Raw genomic sequence first — 16,386 nt, 5'->3', positions numbered from 1 at the left:
CCCCGCCTTGCTTCCCGGGGAGGCGCCGGCGGGGCCCGGGCGGGACGGCTGCTGCGGGCGGCCACGTGACGCGGCGGCCCACGTCGGCCGGGCTCGCGGGAACCGGACCCCTGCGAGCACTCGGTTGGGGCCGCAGCGCCCGTCTGCGGGCGTTTGTGAGTGACGTCTGCTGTAGTAATTGTCGCCCGACTTGAACCGTAACAGGGGCCGAATTTGCCTTTTGAAGTGCTGTCGCCTTTGGGGCACCTGCGTTGGTACGACTTGGTCCCTAAGCCGGGGAGGGAAAAGTCAAGGCAACATTGAGCTAGAAATGTAGTTGCAGTTACTATTGGTGTTTCTTTACTTGGTTTTTCCAAGTTGACAAAGTAACAACTCGTCTTTGAGAATTCGGCCTCAATATTAGACCTGTGGGCACGTCTGTCTTGGGATCACCCAAGAGAGGACTTTGGTCTGAAGACGAGTGCGTTTTTCATAGTCTCAGACTGCTTAGTTGCATGTTTGAAAATAGCTTTGATTGATCAGGTATTTCTTTCACAGGATGAAGATGAGTGGAAAGAATTTGAGCAAAAAGAGGTTGATTACAGCGGACTCAGAGTACAGGCCATGCAGATAAGGTATAGTGTGAATGCGCGTGGGTTTAGATAGTCCTGCATACTACACGTATTGGGTGAAGTAACTTTGTACTGAAGAAATTTAAGACTCTAGTGGATTATTTCTCCATGAAGGTAGTTCTATGCGCTCATTAAATTAGCTGTCAGCTGTAAAAGTCCTGTAATAGTTGCCTACTTCCGGTTCTGATTAGGGCCTTTTATTCAAGGCACCTAAAATAGATTGTTTTACCGGATTTTTTTTTTTTTTTTAAATTCATGGCCCCTGTACCCCAGTTTGGCCTGGAATTTGAAATTCTCCTGCTTCTGCCTCTCAAGTGCTGGGATTACAGGCGTGTGCTACCACACTTGGACAGATGTTTTACTTTTAGCATGGTAGAATTCACTTTTACTCTTTTGTTTCAGAAATGATGGAGGTGTGGGCCGGCCAGATAGCTCAGCGGATTAAAGCGCCTGCTTAGGCAGACACACAGACCTGGGTTCGATCCTAAGAGTATTGTGCCGGCCCACCCCCCCAGGGCATACTGAGATATGATTGAAAGTGGGCATTGAGACTAGGCTGTGATGGGGCACACCTGTAATCCCAGAGTTTAGAAGGCTGAAAAACCAGAAAATCACTAGGAGTCTGATCTGTGTGGTGAGACCCTGTAAACCCTGTACTAAACACATTAAAAAAAAAAAAAAAAAGAATGGAGGTGTTTTTCAGATATTTCCAGGTTTTTGTTTTGCCTTTGTCCACTAGGCAAGTTGATCCATATTTTTATAATTGAAGTATGGGATGCTTACGTACTAGTACAGATTTTGTGTTCACAGTGAAATCAGCCTAACCCAGTCATAGCTATCATATCCTAATACAAAAGGTTAATTTTCCCTAGAAGTTTGTAGAGTGAAATTACATAGTCTAAACTTATTTTCCCTTTCCCCACCAAGTACTAGTGATTAAACCATGGCCTTGGTTCTACACTCAGAGGCCCTGTGACAGCTACAGCCATGTCTAAGTGTGCTGTTTTTAAAGTTCAAGGAAGCATGGTAATTTTTTACAAATTGGGTAATTGAATTTAAAATTAAGGACATCCTCAAGTCCATGGTGGTCAGATTTATGTTAAATGTCATATTTTCAGCAGTTTGGAAAGTAGGAAAAAACAGCAGTCCTATGGTTCCATGACTTTAAAATTAGTATTTTTGAGTTTTTAAACCTCAATGACATAAAATGATCTCAGTTAACTGCTTGAGTTTATATAGATGTACAGTGCTAGTTACTAGCTGGTGCATATTCCCTTAAATGCAAACTTTTGATAGGTTTAGGTGGTATTTATGGCCTTAAATAACTTTTGTGGAAAAACCAGGGCTGTTATTTTTGATATTTGCTTACTGCTTACCAAGGCAGAACATTTAATGTCCGCAAGCGTTTCAGCATGAAAGTACCATTTGTGAGTTTTTAAGTGAAGGAAAACACCTGATTGCTAGTGGGAAATTTTAAGTAGTGTATCTTCTCCAGTAGTTGTTAAAATTTTGTTTGCTTTGCTGGGAATTAAACCCAGGGCCTCCTGAGCTACATTTTATTTTCTGAGACAAGAGCTCCCAAGGTCACCCAGCCTAACCTTGACCTCGGTGATCTTCCTGCCTCAGCTTCTACAGTACTAGGATGAGAAGTATGTTTCATTGTGTGTGGCTTCTCCATTCCTGAGGTTACTGTGTAGTATTTGTATAGAAATGATTACACTGGTGTTTGATTCGTGGCCACAGGTGGGTTTCCTTTATATTGTTTTTGCACATTTCTAAAGAGATGTAGTTTGGAAAATACCTATTCCTGTCTTTTTCTTTTTTTTTTTTTTTTTTTAATTTTAGGGAAGGGTCTACAGGATGTTCAGGGTCTCACTAATAGATCAGACTCAGCGATCTGCCTGTTTTACAGCCTCCCAAGAGCTGGGATTACAGGCCCGTGTCACCACTCCCAGTCTCAGTTGCCATCTCAGTGCCCCCTGCGAAGCGGGGTCAGCACGGCAGGCCTGGGGATCGAACCCCCAGCCCCTGCACCTGCTTGCAGGCCCTTTAATCTGCTGAGCTATTTGAGGTCCCTCCTGTTTTTTTTTTTTTTTTTTTTTTTCTTTTTCTCCTGGGGAATTTTTTTGTGGAACCGGGGATTGAACTCGCCCTTATGCTTGCTCTCTTGGGCATTTGACTTACAAAAATGAGTTATGTGGGTTATGAGGTTACTGTCCTTTAGGATTTCAAAATCACTTGAGTGTATGCCTCCTATTTGGTAAAGTTTGGCTCATTTTGGTTTGCCTTTTTCTGACTTGAATGGCACGAATCTAAGTCCCATATCCATCTTCAGTTATTGTAGTCTTATGGCTATTGACTATTTTTTTTTCCTTTTGCCAGTGCTAGGGATTGAACTCAGGGCCTCATTCTCTGAACTATATCCCTACTCTTAAGTTTAGGTGGGGTTTTGTTTTTGTTTTTGTTTTGAGAAACAATGTTGCCCAGTCTAATCTTGAGCTCTTTTGGCTACCCTTGAAAGTGGATTATTTTTTAAATAGTATCTTCATTAGATGAATAAGTAGATTTCAACTAAAATGAGTCTTTTAAGTTCTGCTTGGCTTAGTTTTTATTTGTTGTTTATATTCTACTGGGGATTGAAACCAGAGCCTCTCCATTGAGCTACATCCCCAGGCCTTTTTTTGTTTTTGAGACAGGGTCTTGTTAAGTTGTCTAGTTAGGGCTCAAACTTGATCCTGTTTGCTTCAGCCTCCCTTAGTACTGGGATTACAGGTGTCTGCCACCTTGCGGGGCTCTCATAGACCAGCTTTTATGTGTGTTTTTTCAATACAAGCATCTAATCATTGCTGCTGAATAGCTATCTTAGTCTTTTGCTAATCTGTTAACATTGCAAAACATTCAATTTTCAGAAACCTTTTGTGAGTCAGAAATTACGGAGTCTGGGGCCTGTGTTTCCATTTAATAAAGGGGAATCTGTTTTCCAGGAAAGGCTTGAGGGTGGGAAACCATATGAGGTTCAATAATAATTACTAAAATTTTTACCTTATGTTAGTATTTTTATAAACTTTGTATTAAATTCTTTGGTGGTAAGGTTGGGAATGTAGCTCGGTGGTAGAGCACTTGCTTTTAAAGTGCATGAGACCTGGATTCTATTTTTACCACCCCTCCACCCTGCCAGAAAAATTCCCAGCAGTGAAACTCAGTAAAGTAGAAATACCAAGAAAAACATTTGTTCCTAAGTAGATGGCTCACATAAATGAGATAGAGTTTAAAACATGGGCCTCTAGGGAAAGACAAACTTGGGTTTGCATTTTAACCTCTGTTGCTTAGTGCTTGTATCACCTTGAACAAGTGATTTTACTTTTGAACATTCTTATCTACAAAACAGACTAGTCAGAATTGTTCAGATTCTTTCTTTGAGCAAGATGTTTCTTAAATGTCCAGGATATAGAAGGTACTTGGGTATGTACCAGACACTATCTCAAAGGACTGAAAGTATAACAGTGATAGATATGGTATGGTATGGTATGCCCATGGTCCTGCATTCAGCCCCCAGTGGCATTAGGATAAGCAGTTAAAAAATATCTGCCTTGGAGTGTTAAATGTTGCTTAGAGATCTTGAATCACCTTCTTTGTTATTTGGGCAGAATTGCTTAGAAAGGAAGAAATGGACTTTTTCTGGTATTGATGGGACAGTGGTCCTTTATGGAATACTATTTTGTTTGTGAGAGATACTGCCTTACTATCTTAGTATAGTGCAAGGGGAAAAGCAACTTTGAAAGTTGACTTAGAATATCATGGAAGTTTTTAGTCTGAAATCTTGCATTTTCTTACAACTTTTTGTTTTGAAAAATTAGAAATTAAAAAGGTTGCAAGATAATAAACACCAATAAACTGAGAGTTTCCAGTGAGTCTCCCATCCAACTTTGGGATTGGGATATTTTATCTTTCTCTTTTACCAAGTGAAAGTTAGCTACAAATACTGTATATAGTCTTAAAGTTCTAGACATGAATTTAGCATGTTGGGCTTTTATCCAGGGTAAGTATGTATTTGCAAGGGAACAAACATACTGTACTCAGTTCTGTCTCATGCTTACCAGCCATCTCAAAATTTAAGTACCAAGAATACTTAGGGGTTTTTTTTTGTGTGATTTTTTAAAATGTATTTAGTACAGTCTCACTACACAACTCAGACTCATGGTGATCGTCCTGTTTTCACTGGGATTACAGGTGTGTACCACCAGGACTCCTGCTGCTGGCTCAGTGTGCCCAGGGATGGAGCCAGCTCCACATGTGGTGCCCGGGAATCAACTCTGGTCCCTGTGCTTGCCTAAGCAGGCGTTTATTCTGCTGAGCTGTCTCGCTGGCCCAATAAAAATTAGGTTTTTTGAGATGAGCTTTATGTTTTTCAGTGTTGTTTTTCAGGCTGACCTTGTATAGACTGTGTAACCCAGGCTGGCCTTGAACTTGCTGCAGTCTTCCTATCTTAGCCTTTTGAATGCTGGAATTAGAGACATATACCATCATACCCAGCTCCCAAGAATATTTAATATTCAAAATTAATAGATCTTATTCCAGGTCAGGTCATGATAGAATTATCAGGTTGAGAGAGAAGCAGTTGATGATAATAAAGAGCCTGACCCTTGAGTTAAAATTATCGCTTAATTGTAGAATCTCTGTACTTCTTCCATTTAAGTGGATTTTGGCGAAAAATATTTAATTTTTGATTTTTCAGAACATTGCACACGTATTTCAATAAAGACTTGAGTTCTTAGAGCCCAATGATTTTTATTTTCAATATTGCTAATTATTTTTCTCCCATATTTGTCATTAGTGTTTCATAGTGTATATGACTAGATTTACCTTGCAGAGTTGGTGCATGTACATTGCAGTTTGTCCTCTCCTTGCTCCTTCTTAACTCTTCATTCCCTTAACCGTTTGCAAAAACTCCGCTGTTATTTAAAGAGTGTGTGTGTGTGTGTGTGTGTGTGTGTGTGTGGTACTGGGGATTGAACTCGGGACCCTGCACTCGCCAGGCAAACACTTACTCTACTGAGCTATCTCCTCGGCCCTTTTATTTTGTTTTTCTTCTTCAGTTCTTCACACCCCCCCCCATCCTTTGTATCTTCCTGAGTTGTCATATTACAGGGATACATGCATTTCTATGTTCATAGCAGTACCACTTATCTTACATGAGAAACTAAAAGTACATAAATAAAGGGTAAGAAGACAAATAGGGAATAGATCTTTTTCAAATGAAGCCAATGGAGCCTAGTGACTTCTTGGAACCTTCTTTAGAAGTCTAGATCTTCAGGGCCAGCCAGATGATAGCTCAGCAAATTAAAGCACCTGCTTAGGCAGATGCAGGGACCTGGGTTCGATTCCTGGCTCCACATGATCCCTATCTCCATGTGTGCGCTGGCCCCATCCTTCGAGTGCGTGGAGACTGTGGTTGAGATGGATGTGGTGGTGCATGCCTGCAATCTCAGTGCTTGGGAGGCAGAAAACAGGAATCACTATGAGTCCGATTGTGTAGTGAGACCCTGCAGACTCTGTACTAAATACATTTAAAAAAAAAAAAAAAGTCTAGATCTTTAAATCTATCAAGTGGAGTTCAGGAAAAGAAACTTCCTGAATATAAGCTGGACTTAACTATAGCAGTTTTGTTCGTTGTGTTGAGGATTGATCCTAGAACATCACACTGAATTATTTCCTTGACTCTATTTATATTTTGAAAGAGTCTTGCTAAGTTGCCCAGGCCAGGCTCAAACTTCCTATTGTCCTGCCTCAGCTTTCTTCAGTGCTGGAATTGAAAAATGAGATAATTTTGAAGAAGTGTACTGGGGGTGGGGGGGGACCAAAGGAGAGACAGTTACTGTGTGTGGGAGGGATGGTGAGGATTTCTTGGGATGAAGTTGGTGCAATTTTCAGTATTGGAGGCCATGCACAGATGAGGCATTTTTATCTCCTTTTTAAACACTGGAGTTCTTTTTTGTTTCAGCTGCCTCCCCCTAGTGTTGAAGAAGGGGAATTATAATTAGGTTGCAAAAGTTTCTCCATTGAGATAAGCACAGGGATTTTTGGAAACAGGGTCTTGCTGTGTTATCCATACTAGCCTCAAAGTTGGGGTCCTCCTGTTTTAGCCTCCCAAGCAGCCAGGATTAAGGATTTCTGTCATTATGCCTACTTTGTTCTGTCCTTTGTACATATACTTTTTCTTTAAACTGGATACAGGGTCTTGCTACACACACAACTCAGACTCAATATTGATCCTCTTGTCTCAGCCTCCCTAGCCCTGGGATTACAGGAGTGTGCCACCATGCCTGATTTCGGGGCCAGCACAGCATATGGTATTGGGGATCAAACTTGGGTCCTTGCCATTTGCCAGGCAGGTGCTAGGACTGCTGAGCTATCTTCTTAGCCCCATAAGTATTTGGTTTCTTTCTTTCTTCCTTTTTTTTTTGGAACCGGGAGTTGAACTCAGGCCCTTGCACTTGCCAGGCAAGCACTTATTCTACTGAGCCATCTCCCTGGCCCTCAGCTCCATAAGTATACCAGTTAATCTTTTTTGGCGGAATCAGGGATTGAATGCAGGTGCTTGCGCTTACCAGGTAAGCGCTTACTCTACTGAGCTATCTCCCCAGCCCCTATACCAATTAATCTTAATAAAAACAAATTTCTCCTCTCATAGGGAAAATTTCTGTTATACCTTAAGAGCTGTGAAGAGGATAAAATGTAATATGTGAAGTAAAGGAATGTGGACTCCTGATAGGCCTGTGATTTAGCACAGCTGCTTTGGACCCCAGAGAAGCTTACCTGCCAGCTTCCCTCTTATTTTAGTGGATTTCTCCTCTACCTTTGTGTTGTTGTGACATTGCTGTGATGGACTGGTGTAGGTAGCTAGTCAGTAAATGTTCCTTTTCTAATGTAATTGTGCTGCCATACCCTAACCAGTAGTACCTTAGAAACTTAAAGACGGTACTCTGGTGTTAAAGGTGTATTGTAGTGTGTACTGTATTGTGTGAAGTACTGAATTTAAGTCTCATAAAAAGCTGAATTTCAGCATTTCTTCTGAGAAATAACTAGGCAAAATGTTGCTTTTACCTTTGGGATTTGGATTTTTGGAGAATTGACATTTTCTGAAATATGAAAATGCAACAGGATATATAAATCACTTATACCTTGCCTTTAGTACTGTGGGATTTATCAGGGAAGGCTGTCTTTGGACCTTGGTTCCTTCATCTGAGATGAAGGTTCTTAATTAGATAATTTTCAGTATTTAATTTAGCTAATACTTCAGAATCTTAATCTTGTTTTTATGGTATTAGGAATAACATTGACTTAAGCATTTATTAATAGCTAATCAGTAGTTAATAGTTTAGAATTTATACACTGATGAGTTAATAGCTATTTCAAAATGTAAATGAGTGGTTGAAAGCTCTGATGCCTCAGCTTGGGGTATGCACAAGAATATATAAGTGCCATGGAGGTCTTTGTGGGGATTTCCATGGCTTTCTCTGGCATAGGTTGGATTGTTGGGACAGTACTAGTCACTTGTTAGCTAGGTGAATTAGGGTTGATGCTTTGACCCTTACATCAAGAAAAACAGCATGACTGCACAGACATTGGCATGGCTGCAAAAGTGAAGTTTTTTTTATTTTTGTTAAGGTCCTTTTGGATTAATTCTGAGGTTTGAATGTCACTCACTGTTAAACTCCTGGGTAAGTTGCCTTCATATGCTTACACAGGCATTCATCCCACTTACTAACCCACCTTAGGCCAGGTGAGGTGGTGCTTGTTTGTAATTGTAGCACTCAGGAAGCTGAGTCAGGAGGATTGCTGTGAGTTGGAGGACAGCACAGGGCTAAATAAACTAATTCAGGCCCAGCCTGAATTACATATTGAAACTTTGTCTCAAAAAAAAAAAGACCAAAAAAAAAAAAAAAAAAAAGGGCCTGGGGAGATAGCTCAGGGGTCTAAGCACCTGCCTGCCAAGAGCTAGGGCCCAGATTTGATCCCCAGTGCACCATGATGGTCCTGAAACTGGATGTGGTGTTGCATGCCTATAATCCCAGCAGCATAGGTGCTGAGACAGGAGGATCACCATTGAGTCTGAACTGCGTAGTGAGAACCCGTATCTGATAAATAAAAAAAAAGAAACCCTGCCTTAGAAAATGGTACTGTCTGATGTCTGTCTTGTAAAATCTTTTTTTTGTTGTTGTTTGGCCAGGCATAATGGTATATTCCTGTAATTTCAGCACTCTGGAGGCTGAGGCAGGAGGATTACCAGGAGCCAGAGGCCAGCATGGGCTTCATAGAGCATTCAGAGCAAGTCTACACTACATAGTGAGATCCTACCTCAAAAAACCCCCCAAAAAAGTGATGTTTTTAACCTGGGTATGTTATATACTTCTTTAATCCCAGTAGTCTGGGAGCCTAAGGCTGAAAGATGGTACATTTGAACTTACCCTGGGATATAGTGATTACCAAGATTTTTTTTTCTTTTTTTTTTTTTTTTTTTTTTTTTTTTTTTTAATTTGGTACAGAGTCTCACTATGCAGGTTGGAGTCAGACTCATTACTGTTGCACCACAAGGCCTCCCCTCACTACGTAGGTTGAACTCATAGTGATCCTTCTCTTTTCAGCCTCCCCAGTACTGGGATTACAGCAGTGTGCCACCATGCCCAGTCTTGGTGGCTGGCTCAGCGAGGCATGTGGTGCTAGGAATCAACTCTGGTTCCTGAGGTTGCCTAAGCATGTGCTTAGTCCACTGAGCTATCTTGCTGGCCTGATTGCCAAGATCTTGTGTAATAATAATTCCAGGATGTAGCTCAGTCCATAGTCCCTGGATTCAGTCCCCATTATCTATCCCCCACAGAAAATCCAAAAACATTTTATTCATTCATTTATTTGCAGTACTGGATAATAAACCCAAGATTTTGGGAAAAATTCCATTTTTATTTACTGTTTTTTTTTGAGCAAAGTTTTGCTATGTAGTGAGGCTGGCCTTGAACTTACTGTGTAGCCCAGGCTGACCTCTACCTCGGTGATCCTATCTCAGCCTAACAGAAGCTGGGATTATAAGAAAGCACCATCACACCTGGCAAAAATTCCATTTTAAGGGCTGCTAAATAGCTCGGTGGATTAAAGTGCCTGCAAGCAGGTGCAGAGGCTGGGGGTTCAATCTCTGGGCCTGCCATGCTGGCCCTGCCCCTGGGCCACACTGAGACAGCAGTTGAAACTGGGAGTGGTGGTGCATGCCTGTAATCCCAGCTCTTGGGAGGTTGTAAATGGGAGAATCACAAGTTCCATCTAGTAGTGAAGAAACCCTGAACACCCTGTAGGCCCTTCTCTAAAATGCAAAAAAAAAAAAAAAGTCCATTTTTAAAAAAGAAACAAACTGTATTTACATATACCAATTCCCCAAAATGATTAGAAAACATATGTATCATATACTTTTACTAATAAAGGTTTTTTAAAATAGAGCATGTTTTTAGTTGAAAACTATTTTCTTTTGGTGTATGTGATACTTGAATAGAAACATATTTAAATATTAAAAGATATCTACTAGCAGTGTTTACTGTGTGCCAGGTACTGTTCTAGGTGCTATATGTCTCATTAACTCATTTAATCTTTTTTTCTTTTTTCTTTGGAACCGGGGATTGAACTCAGGCCCTTGCGCTTGCCAGGGAAGCGCTTATTCTACTGAGCCATCTCCCTGGGCCCTCATTTAATCTTCATAGTGGGGCTGTTACCCTCATTTTAGATACAAAAAAAACCCCTGAAGTTAACTGCCATCTTTGGTGTTTCCTGGCCACTAAATGGCAGAGTCTAAATTTGAACCAAGCAGTATGGCTTTGGAATTAGCTCATAGTTGCATTCTAGCACCCAAAGCTAATCCTTAAAACATTTTTGATAGTTTTGTTTGCAGTACTAGGTATGAAACATGGGACCTTGCATATGTTAGGTATTTACTCTGTCCCAAGCTACATCCTCAACCCCCCAAAACTGATCTTAATGTTCTTGCATTTATGCTTATATACATGATTTAGTAAGTTGCTAGTTTATATTATGAATGCTACTTCCATAGCAGTGTAGGCCTTGGTATGATTGTAGATGATTAAATAGAATTCCATTATATGTTAATAATCTAAAAGGAAAAGGGTAGTGTGGTCATATTCATCTTTTTTCTCTCTCATATATGGTCTTAATGCAGATTGAAGATATGCTCTTCCCTGCCTTTGTAATTGAAACCCTGGGCCTCTAAATGCTAGAATCACCTGTGGTTGGTGGCAGTTCACATAAGACTGCCATTATCTTTGAAAATTTTTTGGTTTTAAAAGAGACCATCATGCTAATAAATTTATCTTACAGCCAAAATACATATTATTCTAATAACAATGGAGGGAAAGCACGCTTACGGAAAAGCTAGGGAAGGCTATTTGTCATGGTTCTCAAGGTTATATGGAAAGTCAAGGAGTGAGTCATCCATGCATTGTTAATGGGCATGATGGTTAACCAGGTGTCAGGAGAACTGGTGTAAGGGATGAGGGAAAAGGTTGGTGAAGGAGATTAAGAAGTTAAGGACCCAAGACAAGCCACCACTGTCACAAATAATAATTCCAGGAAAAGTCAGGAGTCACTTCCAGGTGAATCAGCAGGGTCAGTTTCAAAAAGGCAGCTCAATGAACAATAACAGTATTATGCTAAATATCCCTGCTGTTGAGCCAGTAATAGAGAGATGAATTGCAATTACTTGATCTCTTAGAGTGATCTTTGGGTATATAAAATATAAAATTATAAGTAGCCCAGCAGAAGGAAAAAAAAAAAACAGATACCTTGGAGAAACTGTAGATTCTAATTAAAGAATAAAGAAACTGGCTGGGGATGTAAGTGGTAGAGCATGTCCAGGTGCGCCCCCCCCCCCCCACCACACATGCACAAAAAGAGTAATGATACCAAGGTTGACATTAAAATTGTAGCTGGTCATGCTGTTCTGAGCACATGTAGTTCTAGCACTTAGTAGGCTAAAGCCTAGGAATTCAGGTCTAGTCTGGGCAGCATAGTAAGATCCTGTTTAAAATAACATGGATAGTCTTAGGATGCAATGTTTTCCTTGGAGTGTATCTTTTGTATTAATTGGTAAGCTAAAGACTGGGCTCTTAGTAGATGACCAGTGTGTGTTTGTGTTACAGGTTCTTTGTATTCCACTTGTTGGACAGAGACTGAAGCTAATGAGATCTGTATTTTTTAAAATGTATTTAGTACAGGGTCCACAGGGTCTCACTACACAAATCAGACCTACAATGATCCTCCTGTTTTCAGCCTCCCAAGTGCTGGGATTACAGGCTGGTGCCACCACACCTAGTCTTAACCACCCTGGGGGTGGGGCTGGCACAACATATAGAGCCAGGGATTGAACCTTGGTCCCTGTGTCTGCCTAAGCAAACGCTTTAGTCCACGGAGCTGTCTGGCCGGCCCAAGGTGGTCTTGAAACTAATGAGATCTGTGGCACTGAGTGATGTAAACTTAAGACATAGCCTTGCTGTGTTAGAATGAAAATTCTCGTTTTGAGAGCATTTTGTAATGTGCTAAAGAATTATAAATAAAATTACATCTTTTGAAAGCCATTTTTTTTCCACTAAAAATACATTTAGCATAAGTGCTAGTTTGTACACATTGGTCCTAGAAAAATCTTGTCATTCATTTAACTCTTCAATTCACCTTTTTCTCTGCATTTCCGTCACCCTCTTCTGTAGTTTTTTGAGCTGGGGTGTACTTTTACTTGGGTCACTTAGAATACAAATAATAATGTAGTTTGTCACATAGGCATATCAGTGTGTTAAACATTTCTGAGTTCTTGAGTTTATGAAGTGATTTGCATAATGGAACTTTGGAGGTTTCCTTTTTTTAAATTAATGCAGTCTTTTTTTCATATGAAGTCAAGCGAGAGTCCCAATGTATTATATAAATAAAAATCCCCCATTTCTCCTGCTCCCCACAGTTTTTTTTTCCTTAAAGTACATGAAGCATTTAGGCTTTGAAGAGGTCATTAAACGACTTCTGCAGAGTCAGTCAGAGATACATATTGATACAGTTGAGGATTTGGACTGACAATATTTCCCAGTGGTTCTTCACTTGTTTGCTTTTCCACTAGTGAAAAGGAAGAAGATGATAATGAAAAGAGAGAAGATCCAGGAGATAACTGGGAAGAAGGTGGAGGTGGTGGTGGTACAGAGAAGTCTTCAGGACCCTGGAATAAAACAGCTCCAGTACAAGCACCTCCCGCACCAGTAATTGGTAATTTTACTGTTTCTGTCCCAAAAGACAGCTTGTTGACACACAGTGGTACATGTCCTCCACCCTCAACTAAAAGCATGCGTGTGGTATTGTTGTGGAAGAACTTGCAGGATCTTAAGTGGAAGAAATCTGGAAGTTAATAGTTGTGCTTTTGTTTAAAAGTATTCCACAAGTTTTGTTGTGCTAAAAATATTGATTTGTGGTACTGAAGATTCAACCTAGGGTTTCACACATACTAATACTAGGCAAGTATTCTTAATCATTGAGCTATACTACCAGCCCAAAATGAAGTTTTTGGTAAGTGGAAACCAAGTGCATGTTTGAATATGAGGTGTGGGAGATAGAAAAAGTTAGGCTTAATCCCCAAACTGTTAGGATGGTTAGTCAGGAGCTGCTCAGCTTCTAAATTTTTTTTTCTGAATTTTCTAAGAAAACAAAGGCGAAGAGCCTTACTCCATTGATGTGGAAGAGAATGAGTAAAAGAGTCAGTGAAATAAGGTTATCTAATTGCTTGTTTCTGGGGATGGCCAAATAGCTCAGTGGATTAAAGCGCCTGCAAACAGGCTCAGGGACCAGGGTTTTTTTTTGTGGCAGGGGACTGGGGGTTTGATCCCAGGCCTGCCCGCCTCCCCCCCCCCCCCCGGCCCCCCCCCCCCCTCCGCGTTCTCCCCCCCCTTCAAGGAGCCCCCCCAACACACGCTGAGACAGTAATTGAGACTGGGTGCACTGGAGCATGCCTATAATCCCAGCTCTTGGGAGGCTGTAAATGGGCGGATTGCTAGGAGTCCGATCTAGTAGTGAGACCCTGTAGACCCTACCCTGAAATATTAATTGCTTGTTTTTGTTTTTTTTCTGTTTTTATAATTTAAAACAACTATGCAGGCATCTTGTTTAGTTTGTCATCAGGTAAAGAAATGATTACCCCTGTTTACTCAGGGAAACTGAGGGCAAAATAGACGTATTTTGAAAGGTCCTGGATGAGAGCTATCTACCATACCAACAGCAGTATCCGTTCCCATTTCTAGTAGCAATGCTTTAGAGCTTATTTACCAGTAAAGTTCAAATTGTACATGGAAGAGCAGTAAAGAGTACTGCCCTAAAGAGAGTTTTTTGAAAATATTTCCTCAAACTACTTTTCTTTCCTTCTGTTTCACCCAGAGACCCTTCCCTATATCAGGGTTTGCTTGTTTTCATACTTATTATAAATGATCTGGAAGTGTAGGAGTGACTTACTTAAACAGACTATTTGTTTGATTTCTCTAAACTGTTGTAAAACATTAGTTACAGAAACCCCAGAACCGGCAATGACTAGTGGTGTGTATAGGCCTCCTGGGGCCAGACTAACCACAACAAGGAAAACGCCACAAGGACCACCAGAAATATACAGTGATACACAGTTTCCATCCTTGCAGTCCACTGCCAAGCACGTAGAAAGCCGGAAGTAAGTACCCTAATTACTGCCTTTTATGTGGGCTCTCCCAGCCCTGGTTCAGGAGGTAGATTGGGGGCATTCAAACCCACTAGCAGGAGATCACTCTTTATCTGCTGACAGTCAGCTTAGAACCAGGCTGGATCTTAGGTACCCGGGAGGGAGGTGGGAGGTGGGGGGTAGGGGTAGGGGCAGGACAAGGGAAAAAGCACTAAAGACACTTTGTCTGCTGTCCATCAGTCTCTAAACCCTGGTTTTGTGGTGATGGCAAATCACAACTAGAATTCTTTGTATATTATAACTAGTTTAGGTTCCTTATAATATGGAACTTGGAAATACAAGAGCAAAGTTTCCTTATATTCCCAGTAAACAATGAATAGGTGAAAGATGTTGACATTTAAAAATCTAATATTAAAATAATCTTATTTCAGCAGGTACTTAAAATGAATGCTACCTGGAATTAAATGACCACATGTGGTTCATCTACATCTTACTTAGGGACATGAATTTTTAAAAGTAAATAAAATGGGAAGAAATATAAATGACATCAGATGGAAATTTTTTTTGGGGTGGCTTTTAAAGTAAATCCCAGCCTTTTTGCCTCTTTGAGAGCACAGCTGGCTTGAATTTAAACCTCCACTTGGACTGGCTCCTCTACTCTGTGGTACAAAATGTATAAGGGACCTCTGGGAGGGCAGTGACTCAACATGCTCATCTTTCCTTACCTGATCTGACCTACCCCACTCCCACAAAGCAGAAATGAGGAGAAACTGTTGTCATAAGTTTACTTGAATAAAATTGTTACCCTTATGCATAAAGAAACATATTAACTAATTGCTGAAAGTAAGTCAGTTTTAGGAAGAGTCATTATACAGCTTCTTTCCAGTTGTCTTCAAGTCGGTCCCAAAATAGGTTTGCAGTACTACTCTTGAGTAAAAGATGAGACCATAAAGCTACAGTACAGTATTGTGTGTCTTCTGTTCAGTTGAAGCCTTAAAATGGTTTAATACTGGTTTTATGTACCATTTCTCCCTTTCTGTCTCTCCCCAAGATTCTTAAGGGGTGACTTTTTAAAAGAAATATAAAGTACATTTTCCAAAAAACTCCAGTGAAGAAATATTTACTGATAACATTTCTTTTCCCTTAGGGATAAAGAAATGGAGAAGAGCTTTGAAGTAGTAAGACACAAAAATAGAGGTAGGGATGAGATTTCAAAAAACCAGGCCCTTAAACTTCAGCTAGACAACCAGTATGCTGTGCTTGAAAACCAGAAATGCAGCCACACACCTTATCATTAAGGAATGGTCTTTGCTAACCCCTCTAAGGTAACTAGACCACAGCTAATCACCACGAATGGTCTCTGTTGGATCTACAGCAGCGGATGCAGACCATGCACGTGACCGACCTGTTGCACTATGGGAGTTTAAAATATCACAACTGTTCTTTATGTATATTGGATTTAGGGGTATTTTCATTGTTATATAAATGTGTGAACTAGATTAAACACTTTTTTCATAATTGCTCTGCAAATACAAAAAAACCAAAACCTGCAGCCAGTGGTCATTTGGAAAATCTTTTTATGTTCAGATACTGAGCCTTTGTAAGGGTTGACTACCTCAGACTTGCTGCACTCTTTGTTGACTTCATGTGGATCACAACTTCTGGATAAGAAGGTTACAGCTATTAAAGTGTTGATGTGAACCTTGAAACCAGCTCTACTGGATTTCTACCAGAAATCCTGCAGAAAGTCAGCCATCTGGGTTCTGATCTGCTGTAAAAGATGAAGATTTAAGTGACCTTAATTAACCTGTCCTGTGCCCTACCCTAAAGAGTACTCTGTAGTAAGCTGTGGCTGTATGAGACTTTTGGAACATGCCACTTTCAAAAAAAAAACTGATGTGTTCTTCAGATCAGCTGAGTAGGGCTGTGATTTATAATTTCAATTTTTAGTTAGTCTGATGTAACTGCAAATTAAATTTACCAAACTTGGATCCATCAGGTGGGAAAGAGGGTGGGCTGGGGAATAATCTAGTTTCCTTTAGTAGT

The 16,386-nt window shown here is 40.5% G+C and overlaps 1 protein-coding gene across 4 annotated transcripts; it reads left to right on the top strand.

Moving 5' to 3' along the window:
* The first annotated feature begins 120 nt into the window (after positions 1-120).
* Positions 121-16,234, top strand: Cdv3 (CDV3 homolog). 4 transcript variants are annotated; one of them, XM_004625011.2, is made up of 5 exons: positions 121-254; positions 538-614; positions 12,769-12,911; positions 14,193-14,352; positions 14,775-15,581. In XM_004625011.2, exons 2-5 carry the CDS (start codon positions 604-606, stop codon positions 14,785-14,787), a joined length of 327 nt encoding a protein of 108 aa, XP_004625068.1. In that variant the 5' UTR covers positions 121-254; positions 538-603; the 3' UTR covers positions 14,788-15,581. The 4 variants fall into 4 exon arrangements, with proteins under 4 accessions (XP_004625068.1, XP_023560891.1, XP_023560900.1 ...); XM_023705123.1 differs by having other exon boundaries at positions 122-254; positions 15,488-16,234; XM_023705132.1 differs by lacking the exon at positions 14,775-15,581 and adding an exon at positions 15,928-16,234 and having other exon boundaries at positions 124-254.
* Positions 16,235-16,386: the final 152 nt, after the last annotated feature.

The sequence above is a fragment of the Octodon degus genome, unplaced genomic scaffold (assembly GCF_000260255.1).
Source record: "Octodon degus isolate 3935 unplaced genomic scaffold, OctDeg1.0 scaffold00008, whole genome shotgun sequence".
NCBI lineage: Eukaryota > Metazoa > Chordata > Mammalia > Rodentia > Octodontidae > Octodon > Octodon degus.
Note: the sequence above shows the minus strand (reverse complement) of the source record. Positions and strands in the feature narration are given on the sequence as shown.

Bases quoted from the DNA above. Each gene is read 5' to 3' on its own strand.
- Cdv3 (XM_023705123.1), top strand. The intron at 12,912-14,192 runs GTAATTTTACTG...GTAAAACATTAG, and splicing joins ACCTCCCGCACCAGTAATTG to TTACAGAAACCCCAGAACCG. The intron at 14,353-15,487 runs GTAAGTACCCTA...CTTTTCCCTTAG, and splicing joins AAGCACGTAGAAAGCCGGAA to GGATAAAGAAATGGAGAAGA.